Genomic DNA, 22,606 nt, shown 5'->3' with positions numbered 1-22,606 from the left:
TTTTCTCACTAAAAGACCGGAATCACTCTAACTCGGATACACAACCAACCAATTACACTGTACAGTAGGCTACAATAATATAATAAAGTATTCATTTAGACAACACTTTGTTCCAAAGTGACAGTAATTAACAACAATGTTTAGGATGTAGACCTACCGCAAACCAAGGATGTCGCATTGATAAAGATTAACATGTTTTACTTTACTTAAAACAACGTCGACCTCCATATATTCCAACGAGGCGCTGTCGCCCTCTACCGTTCGACAAATCCCATGAAGCTCGTGTAGCGTTCCTGTCCATAAACAGAGGTTTGAGGATTCTCAGTCTGACTGAGAAGTTTCAGATGGCAACCGAGATTGAATTCTTTGCTGGTAATTATCGGATCTAAGCAATCCATTCTCTTTCATCAACACATTGGTTAGGATTTCGTGTTCTAAAAAGCAGCAACAACCACTTCAGCTGCAAACACATTCAAGCAATTTACCTGGCTGGAAGTAAAACTTCTCGCCTGCTAAAGTGTAATAAAATGTAGGTTTATTGAAGTCAGATGGGCAAAATGGCGATTACTGTTTTGCATGACAATACTAGAGCCGTAGTGTCGTCGTGATTATTTAATATAACGGTGGCTTTTCCACCCAGGTATTCCGAAGATTCCATATGTTCCGAAAGCAGGGCCACGAGACGTCTTGTGCTTCAAGCACTACAGTGCAGAAGAGGTAGGCTGTGAGAGAATTGGCATGTGAATGGCACTAATGGCTAACAACAGACATAAATCTGTATGATTACTTTGTGTAGGTTATGATTTTGACTTCCTTTAATCAGTGGTCATTACGTCCTGACTTCCTGTGTTTCTGTTGCCTTTGTGCAGGTGCTGCTGGGAAGGAAGATGGAGGACTGGCTGAGATTCTCTGTCTGTTACTGGCATTCCTTCTGTGGAACTGGTAACGATGGACCCCACTCTCACGCACATAATGTTTCATACACACAAACACAAGGCATGTATCTGTTTACATAATACTCATGTTGTACCCTCCACCTGCAAGGTGCTGACCCGTTTGGGTTCCCCACCCTCCAGAGATCCTGGAATGAGGGAACCCCCATGGAGGCAGCCAGGAAGAGGCTCCATGCTGCTTTTGAGTTCTTCACCAAATTGGGTGTGAGTTCAACTCCACTGAGCCCGAAAGCATCTCTTCCTCCTGGATCTCTCATCCTACCACTGATCCCTCTCAATGCATGAAATCATTGGATCATTGCATGCATCAGGATGGTATCACATGCTGTCATCAGTTTGTGGTTTTTACTCTATTGTTAATGTTAATATAGAATTGTGTGTATGTTTGTCTTTTCTACAGGTCAAGTACTACACATTTCATGACAGGTATTGTAATGTATACTGTAACTACTATGCATTCAGAAATTCATAATTTTTTCATGTTGTTTGTTGTGAGTTAATGTTGAGTTTGAGCCATTGTTTTGCAATGATGGCAAAAGTAACAGAAAACAAGGGAAGTCAAATCAAATGCACCCGTGTCCAGGGACATGGCTCCAGAGGGCAGCAGCCTGGAGGAGTCCAACAGAAACCTGGATGAGATGACGGACCTAGCCTTGCAGCTTCAGAACAGGACCGGGGTCAAGGTCCTCTGGGTCACTTGTAACCTGTTTGCCCACCCAAGGTCTAGTTCCCTCTCATAAGAACACAGACAGGCCCTAGCTATATGGGCTTAAAGGCACAGTTCACTCAAAAAACAACCGCAATGTAATAGAGATGCGCCTATCACCCTTGTGACAAGGGTAAAACTAGAGAATATTTTTGGAGTGAATGATGCACTTTATCTTCATAACGATAAACCCACTTCATTCTGATAGTATTGATTCTTCATCCGACCAACTTTTGAATTGGATGTTTGCGACTTGTAGGTACATGAATGGTGCAGCCACCAACCCTGACAGTCATGTGCTAGCCTACGCCGGGGCCCAGGTGAAGAAAGGACTGGATGTAGCTAAGAAGCTGGGGGCAGATAACTTTGGTACATTAACAATAGAAAGAGGGGATTGATTGATTCAAACCTGTGTTTTGAGCCAATCCCAACCGACAGTGTCTCTGGTGTTTTAATCGTGCAGTGTTCTGGGGAGGCCGGGAGGGCTTTCTGTCCATACACAACACTGATGTGGCAGCTGAACTCAAACACATGGCCAATTTCTTCAAAATGGCTGTCAGTGAGTACCAGTGCTATGCTCAATAGAATAACACTGCTCAATACATTTGACTTTTTAAGTGTTTGTTTTCTGGTAGCTGCATGTGATTAAGAACCTGACTGTGTCTTCAGAGTACAAAGAAAAGATTGGCTTGAAGTGTCAGTTTCTGATTGAGCCCAAACCCAAAGAGCCCTGCAAACATCAGTATGACTATGGTAAGATGCTCAGTAGAGCACTTGCTTTTTCACATGAAAGTTGATCTAACACTAGTTATTAATTTCTATGACATAATTTTTTTTTTGGTTCTGCAACTTTCCAGATGCCATGAGTGTCATTGGCTTCCTGAAGCACTTTGGTTTGGACAGCCACTTTAAGCTAAACATCGAGCCCAACCACACCACTCTTGCTGGCCACTCCTATGAACACGATGTTGTGATGGCCTCCGTGTAAGCTATTAAGTCTCTCATGTCTACTGCCATCACACAAAGGGCCTGTCCAGTGGGGAAAATTGACGCTTTCAGATACATTTTCATTGTGTAGACAAACAATGCCTTTAATGTAAAATTGTATTTAACTTTGTCGAAAAACAATGACACCAATGTCCTCTAAAACCCTAAGCTGGAATGCAATAACTGCTAAATCAAGTGCACCCATAAACTGTTCCACCAAAGAATGTTTCCCTGGTGGGCAGGTTTGGTATGCTGGGTTCTGTTGACTCTAACACGGGTTCTCCTGACCTGGGCTGGGACACAGACCAGTTCCCCATGGACATCAGAAACACCACCATGGTCATGAAGGTGAGACAGAACCCAATACAATACATTTTTATTGGAACACAACAGTTAGACACACAATAATATGCCTTAACTAAATAACTAGCTAGCCAGGTCTTAATAATAGTTTGGCCCCTCATCTTCAGACGGTTATAGAGCAGGGTGGATTGCAGCCTGGAGGACTGAACTTTGATGCCAAGGTGCGTCGGGAATCTACAGACCTGGATGACCTGTTTATCTCCCACATTGGTGCGATGGACGCCTTCGCCCGCGGCCTGAGGAACGCTGTCCGCATCATAGAGGAAGGAGTGGTCAACAACATGGTCAAGGTAGTCACGAACCTCTACCCTTCCTACCTGGATGTATGTAAGTCCAAGAGAAGTCCTGGCTGTGACTTGAAAAGCCCAAATATGGTCGTTGTTATTCGTGGAAATGCTATGCAGAAGCTCATATCTTGCCCACCTCTTACGAATGCAATTGTAATTCAAGTTCACTGGTAAAATGTAGAATGTGTTGAAAGCTGTCAGTGGTGTTCGGCTAACCAGCTGAAGGGTTTTATTGGTCGATTCATCAATAAGGGCACATATGGATGAAAAATCTGTTTATGGACAGGAACGCTACATGAGCTTCAGTCATGGGATTGGTCAGAAGGTGGAGGACGGCAGCGCCTCATTGGAGGATTTGGAGGTCAGACGTTGTTTTAGGAAGTAAAATGCCAAACACATTGGATAAAAGCATATTGAAAACATTATTATTACACAGTGTAGTTGGCTGGGAAAACGGATGTTTATCTTGTATTCTCAGGACTTTGTCAAGAAGAATGGAGAGCCTAACGTCACGTCAGGGAAACAGGAGAAATATGAAACCATCTTCAATCACTACCTGTAAATACATCTAGTATAGCTACTGGTTATACATGGGAAAACTTTTTTCCTCCCAATGTTAGTCCATCACTTTTATATTCTTAGTTGTTTCTAGAGACATGTTGATGGAAGCCTTTTGTAAACTCATAATGTAATGACTACATGAACAAATAATAAATGTGCAAGTAAACAAATACATTATATTTGTAGTGTTGTTTCAATAACAGTTGTCGATTGGAGTTGCACGAGACAAACACTGACTTATTTTCAATTTGTTGCAGTCGTCAGGTTATCCTTGATCGTTCTATATGGCTGGTGCTGGTCCATATATAACAATGAACATCCATACATGGCTGGTCCTGAACCTGTGCTTAGGGAAAACCTGAGCCCTATGTGCTTGCTTTTGAACATACAAAACAACCTCCACGGTTTGGTAACCAGGCTGATGGACAATGGACATCCATTTTCCAGTGATATCATATTACGCCACGTCTGACAGTCAGTGGCTGAGAATTGGCCAGTGGCCAGACAGACAGTATTGAATGGTTTCGCGTCAATGGGCCAGGCCATAGCGTGCTACGCTTGGTTTCGGCACAGACTAACCTATAGAGTTCACATAGATATAAATATTGCTATGCAACACAACTGAGCTGGTCAAAGATGGGTGTTATTAAGCGGATTGCTACCTTAGGAATTGTGTAGTAGCATTGATGAACGTACGTAAGTGAATGAACCGATATCCTGACTTTCGTGAGGTAACCTACCTGCGGAGAACCTATCAAATGTTGTATCGCATCGCACTCTCGGACGACTAAGTCACAAATATGTAGACCAATCACTGGAAGATAGCGTGAGCTCTGCTCACTGACGCGCTCTACATGATTGGAAGGTTCACATGCGGACGGGGCGGGACGTAATCTGTAAACCCGCCCCTCGTCCATATGGTCCACCCTTCTCACTAAAGTATGATCTTGTCCTCAAATTTACGTGGATGGTAAATGCATAGGATTGGCATTAGAGACAGGATTAGACCAATCATTTGCCTTTATATCGATGGCGACAAATAGAAAAGTGTACAGTTGAAGTAAAGGGATGGAGAAGTGGCACAGAGTCAAGGTTACCATAATCCTCATTGTCATAATACACACAGCATCCTCTGACACCGTCGCAACGGCTGGAATACTGTCATGACTTTACAACAAAACGCAAATTACCTTCTGGATTGACTGATAGGGGGCTATGTAGCCTATTTTGAAGACTGAAACATCTACAATTTTTATATGAATGTTAGATTTTTTGTGCCTGAAAACGCATTCACTTCTTTTTAAAATAATTATCGTTGCACTTTGTAGCAAGCCTTAAGTTCTTACTGTGAGTAGGTTTTTTAAAAGTGAGAACATGTGGACCTTTCTTGGAATTGCAAGCTTCACATACATTTATAAAAAATGCGATGCAATATTGACTTCTGCTCACAAAGAGGTTTTACTTGCCGCAATTGTGTGCCTCATTGCCGGCATGCTACTGTCTTATGTGAGGTATTTCCGCGGACAAACATTCAATGCACCGAAAGTTTTCCAGGTAGCACTGGAACTCGTATCAACTATTCCGTTGATCAATAATTTTATTCCTAAATCCTCGCCGGCCAGGACCACAGAAACCGATTCCAAAAAGGTGAGTCGTGTAAGAAGCATTGAATACAACCTTCTTTTCTAATTTATGTAGACGAATTATTCTATTACCTTTTAAATAAATAGTTATAGCTCAAAGACTAATGTAGCTTATGGATAAAATACATTTCCATCTCCAGGGACGTAGGAATAGAGCAAGGGTGACAGTCAAAGAGTCCCCATCCACGGTTACCAGCCCAGCAGGTGCGACTACTGTGGCCCAGGAGCCCGACGTGATTATCGTTGGAGCAGGAGTTCTCGGATCCGCCATGGCAGCTGTCCTGGCTCGGGACGGCCACAGAGTCACCGTAATAGAGAGAGACCTGCGCGAGCCGGACAGGATTGTAGGAGAGCTCCTCCAACCCGGTGGATACCGGGCTCTTAAGGAGCTCGGGCTTGAGGGTAAATACTTTACTATTCATTATATAAAAACTGTATTATTATGTCAAATAGGCCTATCCTTCAACGTTATAACAATCTGTAGACCTAAATGACAAAATAGAAGTATACTTTTTCCTCCCCAAGTCAGATCGGCAGTAGGAAGCTCAGGACAGCCATGTCAATGTGATACTGTGCCCAAGCACTCGATGAATAATGAAAACTGGTGATGAGTAACTGACACTCTTTCTCTGACCTCCTCAGATTCGGTGGAGGGTCTGGACGCTCACGTTGTGAAGGGCTACGTGATCCACGACAGAGAGAGTTGCACAGAGGTGGAGATCCCGTACCCTCAAGAAGAGAACACCGTCCAGTGCGGACGGGCCTTCCATCATGGCCGCTTCATCATGGGCCTACGCAGGGCAGCCCAGGCCGAGGCCAAGTAGGTGGAGGTTTATGATCCAGTATGGGATCTGATGTGCATTTGAAATGGCATTATAAACAGCAAGTATCTGAGCTAGGATTACTATTCCTGTCAAGGGATGGGTCATTAAATAAAACATTTTAACTGTAAAATATGTTTATAATGTATGTATCTTACAAAGAAATGTTAGCAGGTTAACTTGATCACTTAATTAAGGCGATGATCCTGATTGTGCTTTCAATTCCTATGTTCATGGGTGACTTATCGATGGAGTTATCAGTGACTTATTAAATGACTTACGTTATCGAAACTCCGGACTGTGTGTAATGTCTGTGTGGTGACGGGCGGCTGCTCCGTGGCTGTGGTGTCAGGTGAAGCGACAACAGAGGGAGTCTCATTGAGCGTGTGCTCCTCTGCACCCTCTAGTGTCACCATGGTAGAAGGCACTGTGTCGAGTCTGCTGGAGGAGGAGGACGGCTGCGTGACGGGCGTTCAGTACAAGGACAAGGAAACGGGAGACACCAAGGTGAGCGGGTCAGACCTGTCTTTCACCGTTCCTGAGGGATTGCACAGACCCTCACCGAAAAACAAAAGACGACTCAAAGGACGGTTGAGGTTTAACGTGGCCGTGTCGTGATGATTGTTTCCACTTGTCTCTCCATAGGAGATCCATGCGCCGCTAACCGTGGTGGCCGACGGTTGTTTCTCCAAGTTCCGCAAGAGTCTGGGTTCAGGGAAGGCCTACGTTTCCTCGCACTTTGTCGGATGCCTGATGAAGGTACATGAAGGAGATTTTGTCAAAACTCCCATGTTTTCTTTTTGCATCCCAACGGTTCAACCTTTCCGCAATTTCAACCGTTGTTCTGTTCTCTCTCCTGGGTTTGCTGTCCTCAGGACTCTCCCCAGTACAGGGCCAACCATGCAGAACTGGTCCTGGCCAACCCCAGCCCTGTGCTCATCTACCAGATCTCCTCCACAGAGACCAGGGTCCTGGTCGACATCCGGGGGGAGATGCCCAGGAACCTGACTGAGTACCTGGCTGAGAAGATCTACCCACAGCTACCAGGTAGGAGGAAATCGACAGGATGAAGGACACATCAGACAGTGCAATACAAACAGGACTGCTAGTTCAAAGGTCATATACTGAGCTAGCTTAACTCTCTTGATGGTGAGATGTTTAGAAGGTACTATAATACATCTAATGTCCCTATAGTACAGCAGGTATCATGTTCTCATGCACACAGGCGTGTTTAGAGATAGGTTCTGAGTTGGACTTTCTTCTTAACAGTATGAGAATGATCGCTGGAGAGTGTGAGGAATGAATAAACACAAAGTTAAGGGGTTGAGGCAGGAAACATTCACACTGGGATTCATATATGTGTTTATGTATCCATCCTTCTGATTGGGTAGCTCCTGCTGTGCGTCTGACCTGATTGGTTCTCTCTCTTTCATCAGAGCACATAAAGGAGCCTTTCATGGTGGCCCTGCAGAACGACCGCCTTAGGACCATGCCTGCCAGCTTCCTCCCACCTTCTCCTGTCAACAAACAAGGTGAGGCAGGGAGGATTTGTCTGCACCATTGAACCAGGAAGTAATAAAATGTATTAAGGAATAGATATTCCCATCACAACTATTATTACTATAACTCTTATCAGCAGTATCAATGTAGATATTATTCACATACATGTAGTTGTACAACACTTGTTTCACTCCAGTGAGGTGTGAAAGGAATCATGGGATTTGGTGTTTATTCAGGTGTGCTGCTCCTCGGAGATGCCTACAACATGAGACACCCGCTAACAGGAGGAGGGATGAGTGTGGCCCTCAATGACGTCCGCATCTGGAGAACTCTGCTCAAGAATATGCCGGATCTTTATGACAACACAGCTATGCTCCAGGTAATAGGAGAGCTAAGCCCTCAAAAGAATGACATCGTCCCTCCCCGCCAGTTGGGGCTAGGCTGGAATGTGCATTGATATTATGGAATGTGACACCATGTTCCATGCGCTTGGTTTTATAACTAGCTCTGTTACTAGGGCTAAGCGTACCAGCAGAAGTGTTAATGAACAAGTCTAAGTGCACACTCAGAGCTGACATAAGCATCTTTTGTATCTTGTGAAGTCGCAGAAGGGTGTGCTATTAAGCTTTTGGTATCTGCTTCTTCACAGGCAAAGAAAACATTTCACTGGGAACGCAAGTCATCACATTCCTTTGTAGTGAATGTGTTGGCCCAAGCCCTGTACGAGCTGTTTGCTGCCACTGACAGTGAGTGTCCTTCTATGCACTCTGCCAACGCATCACATATATATATATATATTCTCCTCATTGTAGGTCATTTCATGCAATTCCAACTTCTTCCCAAGGCTGTTTCTTCCTATTATGTTTTATGTTTACAGCATTTGGGGGATTTTGTTTGTTTTTCAGATTCTCTCCACGAGCTCAGGAAAGCCTGCTTCCTGTACTTCAAGCTTGGAGGGGAGTGCATTAACGGTCCTATTGGGCTTCTCTCTGTGTGAGTCTCTCTGCTGTTAGCCATCACCACAACACGTACTATTTACTGATTATTCTATTCACCGAACCTGTGGGAAGATGACCATCTGTGAAAACATACACCCATAGGCGCTGGGAAAATACTGTGTATGGGGCATCTCATTCTCTTTTGTTAATATCACTGAGATATCAAAAAGGGTAACGAGTACAAATATTTACATCTAACTCCAAAATCCATTTGATTTCCCAGGCTGAATCCCAAACCCTTGACCCTGATTGGCCACTTCTTCGCCGTGGCCTTGTACGCCATCTACTTCACCTTCAAGTCTGAGTCCTGGTTCACCAAACCCAGAGCCTTATACAAGAGCGGGGCCATCTTGTACCGTGCCTGCACCGTCATGTTCCCCCTCATCTACTCTGAAGTCAAGTACCTGGTGGACTGAAATGCGCCCCCTCCTGGAGAGCAGTGGAGACTGCCCCAGGCTAACAGCCTAAAGAACACTGAACTCAAAGCACATCAGTCGTAATGGAGTTACGACCCACCGCCTACTCAGCTTTCTGTGTACGTCTGAAGTGACCTGCTGAAGCCTTTTGACTGTCTCAGAACGGTTTATTATTAACATTTTGCCTCTCGTTGGTACTCGAGGGCAAAGCCTTAGTCTTTCGCTGTGAAAAATCTAATTAAGATGTGATGTGCAGGACCATCCTTTTGTACCTGCTGTGTAATTTAAATGTAAGTGCAGCGTTCAAGTTAATGAAACGTTGACTACGCAACCCTTATTATATTATAGGTATAATAGGTTATCTGTCATGGCTGACAAATCTCATGTTGACAGATTTATGACATTAGGACAATGATGAGGTTACAGACAACCTGTTACCAATGACTTCCTGGGAACCTAAATGGAAAAGAAAACTTTGATCTCGTAATGATTCATCTAAAAACCAGCCGACTGTTGTCTTTTTACGAACCGTGTCCTTACTGCTGTCCTTCACTATAATGCAAATGTTTCACTTTGCTGCAAATAGGACAACGCTGCACAGACTATGATTTTTTTTTTTTAAATCATCTGTTGAACTTTTGCCAAGATGCATACTTCCTGCCTTAAAGCTTTGTGAACAAGGGATCTGTTTCCGGCACGTCCTCTTATTAGTTTGACCTGGGAAGACTGGGCGAGCAGCGCGTGTCTGACAAGGCTGTGGTCGATGGACCCTAACCCTAAACTCCCGCCAACCGTCTACAAAGTACAAACCTTCCTTGATTCATGCTTTGAAAAATTGCTGATCTGGTGAGTTGGTCCATGATATGGTAATGACATGATCAGCTCCTTAGCTACAATGCTCGGGAGAACAGCATCACAGTCTCACTTAACCCTTGTGTTATCTTCGGGTCATTCTGACCCATCAGTCATTGTGACCCACCGTCGTATTGCGACAAATTTACCTCCTACAAAAACAAAGTGAAGCATTTTCTTTTAACTGTCGGGCTGTCTCAGACCCCCCACATTGCAATGGTTAAAAGAAAATAATTGTTATTTGTTTTTGTATTGGGTAAAATTGGGTAAACACAACGGTGGTTCGTTATGAACCTTTGGGTCATGTGACCCGAAGGCAGCACAAGGGTTAAACACAAATAGCCTTTGAGGCGTCTATGTGAGTGGAGTTATGTGAATTAAACAGACTTTAAGTCCTAAATGGCTCTATTGATTGCACTGTTCTGGAACTGGTACATGCATTCCACATACTTGTAAACGTATGTTGAATTTACCTGTTGAATAAATGTCCAAATGTAAAATCCTAGTCTTCTTCTTTGTGCTTCTTGTTTAAGGTTTTCAAGCCGATACTACCAGACTTGCCAATAGATTTTCAAAACAGTATCATTGCGAATCCTAACAATCATGGCAATGATTTGCTTTCTCTAAAGTTTGATTCCCAAATTTAAGACCTTTTTAAGACATTTTAAGACCATAAAGATTTTAATTTAAGACGTACACGACGCATTACCAAAGCAATATTCTAATCAAAGAAATTCTGAAAAAATAGAAGGGGGACCCTGTGGTGTAGTGGGTTGAGAACAAGGGCCTACACCACAACGACCTGGGTTCATTACCAGCACAGAGCGTAGTGCCAAACACATCCGTGGGCCCAGATCCCTGCAACCGCAACACACTCCCCGACTGTTCAGATCCCCTCTCCCAACTGTCTTTCCAGGTACCCAAACTCTCCCACCAGGAAAGGCTCAACCAAGAGTCTCAAATTTTGTTTACCTTTTATCAGTTTTATTTATAAGTTGAGTTTTATTTTTAAGTCCAAGAGCAAACATTGAGCTGTAAGAAGACCCTTCAGACAGATTTGAACACAAGACCCGTCACACACTCCCCTGTTACAGTTTTTCACAATTGTTAACACACAAAAAGCAAAAATTTGGCACCATTTTCACATGTACCAACTGCTCGACCCAATTTGGCACTACTTCACACTCCCTTATCTGCATTAGACTCTGACCTTCCTTGTTTACACACTGATGTCAATTACACATCACCTTGTTGTCAAAACACTACACACAATGTTCAGTTGTTGCACACACTTCTCAAGTAAAATCTCAAAGCATCAACCTACAACACACAAATATTCAAATCTCTAAACACTCAGGTCTGGTGAGCAATTTGCAACCAGGACAGCAGCATAAAAAGGGCCTTAAGCCTCTGTTTTGTTTGGTGAACCATGGAAAACTTAGACAACCAGAGAAGGAGAGGGATAAGAGTGAGAGGAGGAGGACAAGGAAGAGCAAGACGACAAAATGAGGAGTGAGAGGAAGAGGACAAGAAGGAGGAGTGAGAGGAAGAGGACAAGAAGGAGGAGTGAGAGGAAGAGGACAAGAAGGAGTGAGAGGAAGAGGACAAGAAGGAGTAGTGAGAGGAAGAGGACAAGAAGGAGGAGTGAGAGGAAGAGGACAAGAAGGAGTGAGAGGAAGAGGACAAGAAGGAGTGAGAGGAAGAGGACAAGAAGGAGGAGTGAGAGGAAGAGGACAAGAAGGAGGAGGAAGAAGAGGAGGAAGACAAGGAGAAGGAGGAGGAGAAAGAAGGAGAACAGTGATCTCTAATGAGATTCGGGCGACCGTGGTTGACCATGTGCTCAACCACGGTTTGACCATGAGGGAGGCTGGCCAGAGGGTCCAACCTAATCTCAGCCGCTTCACAGTTGCTGCCATAATAAGAACCTTTAGAATGGAGAACAGGTATGAAATCTATTTGCCTTGTGTACTGAAATACTGCATATCAATAGAATACAGTGTGCTCACAGTATTTGTATTTTGCTGGACTGAAAGAGAACCACACCGTGGAGGAAGAACATGCACTTTCACGGCTCAACAGGAGACTGACATTGTGAATATGGTTTGCGAAAACAACATTATCACACTGCGACAGATCCAAACCAGGATCGCATCAAGGAGTTACGGCCAGAGTTTGTGCTTGTAAGTCCCATACATTCAGCACTGACACATGCATGTATTGTATCTGTAATCCAATATTGTTCCTTTTCTACAGTGTCTTACTGTAGCCCACTGTGTTGACCTCTCTGTGTCCATACTATAACTTGCATTCTCATGCAGTCTGTTTCAGCTTATCCAGGAGCATGACACAGCCAATGAGCTGTATAAATACATCTTTATTGATGAAGTTGGATTCAACCTGGTGAAGAGAAGGCGCCGGGGCAGAAATGTCATTGGCCAGCGCGCCATTGTTGAGGTCCCCGGCCAGCGTGGTGGGAACATCACAATGTGTGCTTCAATGAACCACCATGGGATCCTGCACCGTCATGCCCACATAGGGGCCTATAACACTGCCCGTCTCATCACCTTCCTGGATGGCCTGCAAGACCTGCTGGTACCACCTGGCTAGATAAATGACCCACAGCTGATCAATCACATTGTCATCTGTGACAATGTGAGCTTCCACCGGGCTGCTCAAGTGCGTGAGTGGTTCCAGAACCACCCACATTTTTCAGTCATATACCTTCCACCTTATTCTCCTTTCCTGAATCCCATCGAGGAGTTCTTTTCAGCTTGGAGGTGGAAGGTGTATGAACGGGACCCACAGGGTCCCACTGCTCCAGGCCATGGAGGAAGCTTGTGGCGACGTGCGTGTTGAGGCCTGGCAGGGCTTCATGCGCCACTCGCGGCATTTCTTCCAACGCTGCTTGGACAGGGAGAACATCGCCTGTGATGTAGATGAGGCAGTAAGGAACCAGGGGGAGGGGGGGGGGGGGTGAGCAGGCCCGTTGACAGTAGTGTACTGTTCAGAAATAAAACTTTTTTCCCTGCATATTTGTGTGCCGTTTTATGTTTGACTTAACCCTCGTGCTGCCTTCGGGTCACATGACCCAAAGGTTCATAACGAACCATCGTTGTGTTTACCCAATTTTACCCAATACAAAAACAAATAATTTTCTTTTAACCAATCCAATGTGGGGGGTCTGAGACAGCCCGACAGTTAACCCTTGTGTTATCTTCGGGTCATTCTGACCCATCAGCCGTGTGACCCACCGTCGTATTGCGACAAATTTACCTCATACAAAAACAAAGTGAAGCATTTTCTTTTAACCGTTGGGCTGTCTCAGACCCCCCACATTGCAAAGGTTAAAAGAAAATTATTTTTATTAGTTTTTGTATTGGGTAAAACTGGGTAAACACAATGATGGTTCGTTATGAACCTTTGGGTCATGTGACCCGAAGGCAGCACAAGGGTTAAAAGAAAATGCTTCACTTTGTTTTTGTATGAGGTAAATTTGTCGCAATACGACGGTGGGTCACAATGACTGATGGGTCAGAATGACCCGAAGATAACACAAGGGTTAAAGTAGGCCTACACAGAGACATAAAAAAAAGAAGAAATGGCTCATTCTCCAGAGTCATTGTCATTCATATGGTGTGTTCCATTTCTATAATTGTTTTCAATTTTGCACTACAGTGTGCTGTGAATGCTTGGTAGTGTGCAGCAAATACTTAGTTGTGTGTACTGTTATGAATGGTGTGCATGTGTCATTTGAAAATATGGCTGTGTGTACCAAATGAGAACACGAGTTCCATTTTGTGAACAGGTAAGAGATTTGATGGCAAAGAGTCATCTTGCAAAGGGAGTGTCAGGTTTAGCAATTTGTGTGTGAGGTCTTCAGTTTTATGTGTGCAGTTTTGAGAAAGCCGTTATTTTTTTGAGAAACTTGTTAACAATTGTGAAAAACTAACTCACTGGGTTAGTGTGCGTGTTCTTTCAGACATGCTGGGGCAGTACCGCAACAGCCTGGGTTCAAATCCTAATTTTAAATAGTTTATTTTAACTTAAGTTACATTGTGGTCATGTGAGATGTGGGACTTCACCTTCACATAGTTTCATAAATATTGTCTCTCCTCTCTGACAAACGCTTGTTAATCTCAGAATTTTAAGACCTCGGATGAAAATCTGGCCGTTTTTAAGACGTTTTAAGGCCTAAAGTTCAGAGTTTTAGACTTTTAAAGACCCCACGGGAACCCTGTCCATCAATGTTACATATTTACAAAAGCAAATTACAATACACAGAGAAGGCTACACATCAACACACACTTGCTTTGATAACAGGTTTAAGAAACCAGGGACTTGGGAAAAGACAGTTTAACACGTTTTTACACCTGAATCTTGTGATGGTTTCCATCCATGACAACTGATCCATGGTCTACCTATAAGGCAATTTCAACAGATGGATGTGGTGCCTCATTTACGTGCTTCCTACTATGCAGATTTAAGTCAATTTTTCTACAGAAGGCCTTTCCGCATTTTTGGCAATGATACGGTTTCTGTCCAGTATGTGTTCTCAAATGATCCTTAAGACTACCTTTTCGGCCGAAGGACTTGCCACATTCTTGGCACTGATATGGTTTCAATCCGGTGTGTATCCTCAAATGATCTTTGAGACTTCCATTTCGACCAAACGACTTGCCACACTCTTGGCACTGATACGGTTTTCCTCCTGTGTGTGAATTTAAATGACTTTTAAGAACAGACTGCTGAATAAAGTTATCGGTGTGTGTCCGCATGTGACCATTCAGGCTATATTTCGTTTCACACAATTTGCCACATTTTTGGCATTGATGGTGTAGTCCCCCAGAATGACTTTGAGCATTTATTTGTAGTTTAGAACCTGTGTTGTAACGTTTACTGCAAAATGTGATGTTAACCGTTTTCTTCTTTTCCAGCAGACATTCAACTGGCCTATTCATGCTGTAGATGTTTCCAGAATCTGCCTGGCTGACTGAGATCTGTGCTTTCTCTGATATTCTGGTATGTAGTTCAGATAGCAGTCCTCCACTGTCCTTCTCCAGACTCTGAGGTGTAGAATATTCCGGGGCTACAGCAGAGAGGGGCTGAGAGTCACAAGCTGGTTCTCCATAAGCCTCTGCTTTGACCCGGTGAGTCGAGACAGTTGGTACAGGAAGGAATGGGTCTTGCCCTATTCTGTTCTGCACAGTTCGAGGCTGGTAAACGATAGAGACCAGAGATGGGTCCTCTTGATCACAGTCTTTTGATAGATGGGGAAAAGGAAGCGGAAGGTCAGTAAGGTCTGAATCTTGCTCTGTGTCGTGAATGGTCCACAGCTCCGGTTCCACTTTAATATTTGGGGATTCTGAGAGACAGTGCTGGGTGATGTCTGGAGGGATAGAGAAACAGGGTGAGCTTGTTATATTACTAAAGGTGATGATGGACATGGTCTTTCTTTGATTACATTTTGTGAAATCACCAAGAATGGCAACTGGGCGAACCGTGTTTCATAGAAATATTAGTGTGAGGGAGAATATTTTATAATTTGGTCGGTTCAGGCACACGTAGCAGTTCACTCTACAGAACAAAGTCAAACTTATGCTATTGTTGTTGTTGTTTTTTTTAATCCACGGCAACCATGACACCTAGTAGTTCCACCTACAATCACTTTTTCTGGCATCCAAAAACAGAAACTAACTGATGAATGAAGGAACTACTTAATGACGCTATAGAAGAACTTACTTTTGGGAATCAGATTAACATTGTCCAGGAGCCGTTGCAGTCGACCATTCTCCTCTTTAAAACGACATATTTCTTCTTGATACCCGTCCCACGTTTTCTCTACCGCTGAAAAGATCTCCAGAGCTGCCACGGTCAGTCGCTCAGCCAGAAATTGTCGAAATTGTTCTTTCTTCATTTTGACGATAAAAAATATTGCTAAAATACTGCACTGGTTTAGCTATCTGATTCCGAAAGAATCGTCGACGTTCGCAAGGATCAGGACTACGTAAACAATGTGCGACGTTTAAGCCGCGAGTGAAGGACCAATATATCACCAACTGATCCAAGCTGCGCCTTACTTATATCATCAACTGTTAATAATAATACTATCTCCAAATGTTTGTTTTGCGTTTAAAGTGTATTTGGACTCTATTAGTAAAGATCCAAGCGTTCAAAAAGGCAGATTCAAGCCTCAATTTCTTTTGACCTAATGTTGTTTAAAATAAGTGTCCACTAGATGGACCCCTCACCATGCAATTGAAATGATTGGTGCTCATATTGCTTAATGCAAACTAAAGCTAACGGACATATTTTCTGTTTGGCATTACTTGCATTGACTATATCAAATGATACTGCAATCATACGTAACCCACGCGACCTCTAACGTTTTCTTCAAGGCCACCCAAACTCATACTTCACTGTGCAGTAGCCCATTGAGTCAATCACTGACGTGTCCCAGTTTACAACAATTGATTCAGCTTTATTGTTATTTATACATCACTGATACATTGTATTCTGGTGAAATATTTGGAGCATTAAACCCATATTATTTTTTGTGACTCCACAAGGACACAAATACTGGCGTGGAAGACCAGAAAGGGGAAGAAAGCTGCTGAGAGGTTATGTACATCCTTATACTCCTTCTCCATCTGCCTGTCTGAAACCAGGCCAGTCTACAGACTGACTCACGTCACGATACACATGGACTGAAACTATGCTGTGTTGACTCTTCCACATACAGACTCCAACACGCTCCTTTATTTTAGAGCATCTGGTCCACCCTCCATAGTAAAGTAGCAGCAAGCTTTTCTACTAACAGTTAACATGGTTATGTTCTAAACAAAAAAGTACTGTACAGCTATTGCTAACAGTCTAGGAACCTGGCCATACGCTTTTACACCAGATTAAAGTGCTAGAAGCAACCCACCAATCCACACTTTTATATATATGTATATATATTTATATATAGGAACAAATCTACTATTTTAACATTAATTTACAGGGTAATATACATCATATTTGTACCAGCTGAAATATCAGCACAAAAAGATCACTGTCACACCAGCAATATATATATATGATTATATAAATCTATATAATCATATATACAAATATATAATTGTCATATATGCATGTAAAACAGTTAACCACGTCTGAGGCTTTTCAAACTATACCCAGAAAAGCAATTTGTGTATCAAGACGTAAAAGCTTTACAAGTTCTCTCAGAAAGAACTGCAGGTCTGGGAAAAGTGCCCACCTGGAATATTTGAGGTCACAGGACAGTCATTTGCATATTCCACAAATCTATTGCAACACATTACTGTCTACGAACAGTACACACTCCTGGAGGGGAGCTGGCGTTAGCTGGACTCACACGTACACCCACTTAACAGAACATTACGACAATGGGTAACTCTGATTATAGCTATGTGCTTTGAGATAGTGTGCTGTGATGAACAGGGGGGGACTACAATACACAATACTCAGAAGAAAACCCCAGATGTTAAAAAACGACATTTTCCTTAAGTTTCATCCTACCCTGCTGATGATGCCCTTGACACACACTCCAGGTTGTCAAACACCCCTCCAATGAGAGCTAGGGAATGTGTTTTTTTCTCTTTTTTTAAATGTTTTTATTTTCATGTTATTCTCTTTTTTTGTTGACTGGGTCTCCTTGTTACAGAGCGCGACACCACAGACACCACAGACGTCCTAGTGACTGACTCAACACAGTTCTGGGGTAGACAGGGGATTTCCTGGAGCGTCTTAAAGTTCTGTAGACCTGGACCAGGCCGGTTCTGTCTCTGCAGTCCCAAACCTGAGTGGCCACCTTCTGTCCTGGGCGAGGTGGGGCCGATCCGATGCCTCGAAGACCTAATAGATCCCTCTCTCCATTTCCCCGTCTTACTTCCTCCTCCTAACCCACACATCTCCTCAGCCTCCAACCCTGACTTCACATCCCCCTATTCTGCAAAGACTCAAGGCTGTTAACAAGATACACACAAAGGTAAGTTTCACAAAGTAAAAGCTCTGTAAATAACTGCAGTAGCAACGCACGACAAAGCGCCCGTTGGCGGACAGGCGGGCCGCCGGCCCGGGGAGCCCAGATGTGATGTGCAGTTCGGTTTGGGACGCGGCCATTGTTCAGGATGTCTCCTTTTTTAAAACTTCTTTACACATGTATTCCCTGCAGAGAGGCCCGGTCACTTATTCGAACGACCAGATCTCTATGTCCTGCACATAGAAATCCTCCTTCTTGGAGAGCATGGGGTTGCCGAAGGTCTTACAGGAGTGGCTCCTGCCGTGGTAGAGATCTCCATCCAGCCACAGACCAAACTCTCCGCTACAGGAACAGAAAACAACGTAAGGTCTACTTGTCTACCAGGGGCGATTCTTGGATCAGACCTTTAGGGGTGCTGAGCCACCAATGAGAATGTGACATGAATACAGTGCCTTGCAAAAGTGTTAAACCCCCTTGCTAATACATCCCCCATTTCACCGGATAACAATTAATACATTTATTTATTATTATGCAAAATATTGAATGAATGAAAAAATTAAGGATGTCTCTTTCTTCATGAAATACCAGCATCAAATGATAATAAACAAGAATAATTAAAAATAAATATATATATTTTTTTAGGGGTGCTGAGATGAAATTTAGGGGTGCTTGAGCAAGTAAAAAGGGTCTAAAATTGCCACTGTTGTCTACTGAAGTCTATTACAAAACACAAGACCATGTGGCTCTCACAGCCAAAACACGATTCAATCAACCACCTTTTGAAAATCCCTGTTCTATTGATGATGTAGTGCGGAATAGTCAAGTAATGATGGTTTTTATATTCCGCGTTTGTTGTTTTCTGTTTAGAAGTGTAAAGCGCTCACCTTCCACCACCGAATGCTAGGGAGTCCATGTCTCCTTTCATGAAGAACATGTTGTCTCCTGTCCACTTGTACACCTGTCAGGACAGAAAACCACCAGCTCAACAGACTTGTCACTGTGGAAAAACGGGGGAGAAATCCTCACATCTCTTTACATAACAAGAGGCGCGATGCCATCTAAAAACGCTTTGCAGCTGACTAGCTTGGAGAGTTCAGAAAGTGAGAGCAAGTCACAGCCAGCAAGAGACCTGCGCACCTCAAATTCCGGAGAGAAGGAGAACAGGAAGGTCTCCCCGGTTCCGTAGAACCCCTCGCTGACCTTGAACGGCTCCGAGGCCAGCGCTCCGAACACCTGCAGGAACAAGACAAAACCAAATGACGCGGCGCAATCGAACCATCTAGCCGTCCTGATTCACATGGCAGATCTTCTACCCAAGAATGTACGGCATTCCTGTCCTCAATTCAAGGCTGGAGTCCTATCCCTGGCGTCGTGAGCGACTGGAACATTCCACTATCCCTGTGAGGTGCGGTGTTGCCGCTGACCTAACAAGCGTACGCTATTGAATGCCTTTTCCCACCGGAAGGCGGCAACGGCGCGCTCACCTGCCCGTCGCTGTCCTTGATGACCATGAGCACGGGGGTGTCCTGCCCCTGCATGGCCCGGTACAGGCTCTTGATGCTCATGCCGTGCTTCGACGTGCCGAACGCCAGCGTCCACGCGTACCCCACGGTACGGGGAGGGAGGTTCTTGGCGAGCTGGAGGAGGATGGAGAGAGAGAGAGAGAGAGGGGGGCGGGGAGGGGCGGGGCGGGTGGGAGCATAGAAAGTGAGTAAAAGGAGTAAAAAAAAAGAAAATGAGATACAGAAAGGGCACAGCCATCAATGCTCCATTACTCCTGCAGTGACCTTTTCACTTGGCAGGCTTTATAGAAGAGTAACTGGGCTCAGCACATACTCTGGAGGGAGAGGGATAGAAAGGGAGGGAGGGAGAGAGCCTGGCCTGCAGCAGCCTGGGCCCACCGACGTTCCCCAGGTCTGTGTGGAGGTATAGCACCATGTCGTCAGCAGGCCTCAGAGCGTGTTCCAGAAGAATCCCCAGGTCAGCACACCTCGGTACTGCTGACAAGCTCACCGCTCAAGGCCCACAGTACCTGGACCATTACTCAGGAAGCCCCTGGTCCACTAGCAATCCATACATCAATATTCCAATTGAGTTGGAATTGCCTTGTGCAAGTGTCTATGTTTGAGTCTCTGCGTGCATTTATCAGTACAGCGCAGCCTGTGTGTGTGTGCATGTTCGTGTTTGTCCGGTGCGTGCGACTGGTGGAGCATCGGGTACCTTCTCTATCTGGTCGGCCTCCAGGAGGTCACTGGGTTCACTGAGGTTGGGTCTGAAGGTCTCTGGCTCCAGCTCGGTCTTGATGGACGTGCCATGCTTGGAGTTCACCTCCTCCTTGGTGGTTATCTGGAAATTAGAGAGGCCATCAGAGATGCTCGGAGCAGAGTCAACCCTCTCTGAAGATGTAACCTGGTGCTGGCTGCTTGTTGGCACCAGACAACAATACACTGATCTCTTTTGCCAACTCCAGTTTAAGGCTTTAAAAGGGGTATGTATTCCCTGCCCTTGTCTCAGGTTTAAAAACAACCTAACACGTCCTGTTGGCAAACAGCCAGCATTGGTGTTAGCTATATAGCAGGGTGTCAGGACAGTGGTAGGCTGTGTCACAGGTCTATGTGGTTAGAAGCTACTCTGGGAGTCAGGTGGCTGAGCGGTGAGGATATCGGGCTAGTAATCTGAAGGTTGCCAGTTCGATTCCCGGCCGTGACAAAAGACGTTGTGTCCTTGGGCAAGGCACTTCACCCTACTTGCCTCGGGGGGAATGTCCCTGTACTTACTGTAAGTCGCTCTGGATAAGAGCGTCTGCTAAATGACTAAATGTAAATGTACTCTGACGTGTTCATGGTGCTGTAAACAAATGTATATGGCACATTTCTGTTCCACCAAAGCTCCATCAAACTACTGAAGCCGTCTGTGACCATCATTGCTAAGATCACTGCAGTGAATCTTGTAGAGTAGCACTGCTGTTTGCGACACGTCGTCAGCAGGAGAAGGTGATGCTATTGGTTCCCTCAGAAGTGACTGTGGTTACTGAGAGAACCATACGTTCACAGAGGAGAAGGCAGGAGGGGAATCGGAAACAAACATCTAATGAATAATTTGCGGCTCCAGTAGAGATTTGGCTTGGCGCGCCAACTGTTTATCTTTCAATAGAAGCAGACCTGATTGTGCACTTTGGTGCTGGTGGCCCGAATGTGCTCATGTTACGGTCCCCGTGAATGACCTGCATTGTCCTCTGAGAATCTATCCTATCCTAAACCCAGCCAATGGCATCTCTCTTCCTCTCTCACTATACAGTATCTCTCCTAATCATACATCTCCATTTCCCAGTTGAAACGTTTCCCTGGTCTTTGGGGCTCCCTGGTTGGTGGCAGATGCTACTGATGAGGTTGTGATGTCAGCGGAGAGCGCTGGACGACCTGATTGGTCACTGGACACCAGACACAGCTGCCCCCCTCCCCCCAAACACACACACACACACTAGGTAGAGGGGAGCCTAACACAGAAACCTAAGAACTCATCCGCTAACAGAGCCCGAGGTAGGCCAATATATGTACAGTGTGACAGTGTGTAGAAGGCTACAGTGTTGGCCAGGTGCTCAGCAGAGCAGGGTGGGGCACCTGGAGCCGCTTGCAGAGAGAGCGCAGATCTTCGCTGTTTAGCGCATCGATCCGGCGGTGGTACTCAGTCAGAGACACTACCTGGAGACAGGAACATGACAGTGACTATGCTTCTGGCGATAGGGGAGGGAGAGGAACAGTGCAATTGGAGGTGGAGAAATAACTTCAGATCATCAGGTCATCTCAAACGGATCTCTACAGCTACAGGGAAGACTCCACAACACAGTGCAGTAACAGGACAAGCCTTTGGGGCGCGATATGATGGACTGCAGTCCAATGGAGGACTGACACATAGCTAGCTGCAGCAGTGTTTTGCATGTTTGTGTAATCTGTCCCATATCACCTCTGGTCGATATGGCTATGCTAAACATAAGAAAAGTGATCCAACACGGAGGAGTGTCCACACAGGCAGAGAATCAAAGTCTTCTCAACCACAACCGTACTTTAGCCAGAGCAAAGCCAAGACCATTGTCCTTGAACTTTCAGACACTTCCGCACGGCATATGCCCACACATTAACGAACGTGTTTGCTTATCAGGCCCAAACCAATGCCAGGTTGATTCCTATTCTTTAGCAACATGTGTAACAGCATAAGTAGCAGAAATAATGCACACTCTGATGTTTTACTAACAAACAAAACACTTGCCAAATATAGGGATAAGAAAAGAGTAGGTCAAGTAAAGAAATCCAAACAAGCCCTCTTTGGCTGTCAAACACTGTATTAAGCTACTTAATTTTAACACTACAGTACAAACAGACCAGAAACTTAAGTGATGGGGGATTTAGGCTAGCCTAGGCCCTGCCTACGCAAAGAGAACTCGAGATAAACATTGCTGTTGCCAAGGCAGCTTTAAGAAAACATGCATAGAGCATAAAAGTAATCTTCACTATGTTGAAATT

General features: G+C 44.6%; 4 protein-coding genes across 7 annotated transcripts in view; 2 read left to right on the top strand and 2 right to left on the bottom strand.

The window, feature by feature from the left end:
* The first annotated feature begins 122 nt into the window (after nt 1-122).
* LOC134023948 (uncharacterized) lies at nt 123-4,032 on the top strand. Its single transcript, XM_062466300.1, has 14 exons — nt 123-372; nt 641-717; nt 870-942; nt 1,045-1,157; nt 1,354-1,379; nt 1,537-1,674; nt 1,919-2,028; nt 2,123-2,218; nt 2,329-2,412; nt 2,517-2,643; nt 2,889-2,994; nt 3,117-3,299; nt 3,583-3,657; nt 3,775-4,032. Exons 1-14 carry the CDS (start codon nt 345-347, stop codon nt 3,856-3,858), a joined length of 1,320 nt encoding a protein of 439 aa, XP_062322284.1. The 5' UTR covers nt 123-344; the 3' UTR covers nt 3,859-4,032.
* Nucleotides 4,033-4,877: 845 nt separating this feature from the next.
* Nucleotides 4,878-10,177, top strand: sqlea (squalene epoxidase a). The gene is made up of 11 exons (XM_062465146.1): nt 4,878-5,504; nt 5,641-5,902; nt 6,143-6,320; nt 6,729-6,828; nt 6,967-7,080; nt 7,197-7,368; nt 7,758-7,853; nt 8,058-8,200; nt 8,471-8,567; nt 8,727-8,814; nt 9,043-10,177. The coding sequence occupies exons 1-11, from the start codon at nt 5,232-5,234 to the stop codon at nt 9,233-9,235; spliced, it is 1,716 nt and encodes a 571-aa protein (XP_062321130.1). The 5' UTR covers nt 4,878-5,231; the 3' UTR covers nt 9,236-10,177.
* A 3,848-nt stretch (nt 10,178-14,025) lies between these two features.
* Nucleotides 14,026-16,108, bottom strand: LOC134023947 (zinc finger protein 33B-like). The gene is made up of 2 exons (XM_062466299.1): nt 15,827-16,108; nt 14,026-15,473 (listed from the first exon to the last, which is right to left on the bottom strand). Exons 1-2 carry the CDS (start codon nt 15,999-16,001, stop codon nt 14,506-14,508), a joined length of 1,143 nt encoding a protein of 380 aa, XP_062322283.1. The 5' UTR covers nt 16,002-16,108; the 3' UTR covers nt 14,026-14,505.
* Nucleotides 16,109-17,693: 1,585 nt separating this feature from the next.
* The window catches only part of oxr1a (oxidation resistance 1a), a 37,263-nt gene continuing 32,350 nt past the window's right edge, over nt 17,694-22,606 (bottom strand). For 3 of the 4 annotated variants that reach the window (XM_062465141.1, XM_062465144.1, XM_062465145.1), the window contains 6 exons: nt 21,707-21,787; nt 20,307-20,432; nt 19,571-19,723; nt 19,224-19,319; nt 18,971-19,044; nt 17,694-18,428 (listed from right to left, as the gene is read on the bottom strand). In XM_062465141.1, coding sequence (XP_062321125.1) covers nt 18,293-18,428; nt 18,971-19,044; nt 19,224-19,319; nt 19,571-19,723; nt 20,307-20,432; nt 21,707-21,787 — 666 coding nt within the window. In that variant the 3' untranslated portion in view covers nt 17,694-18,292. The remainder of the gene's footprint in view (nt 18,429-18,970; nt 19,045-19,223; nt 19,320-19,570; nt 19,724-20,306; nt 20,433-21,706; nt 21,788-22,606) is intronic. The other variant, XM_062465143.1, reaches the window with a different exon arrangement.

The sequence above is a fragment of the Osmerus eperlanus genome, chromosome 7 (genome assembly GCF_963692335.1).
Source record: "Osmerus eperlanus chromosome 7, fOsmEpe2.1, whole genome shotgun sequence".
Taxonomy (NCBI): Eukaryota; Metazoa; Chordata; class Actinopteri; order Osmeriformes; family Osmeridae; genus Osmerus; species Osmerus eperlanus.
Note: the sequence above shows the minus strand (reverse complement) of the source record. Positions and strands in the feature narration are given on the sequence as shown.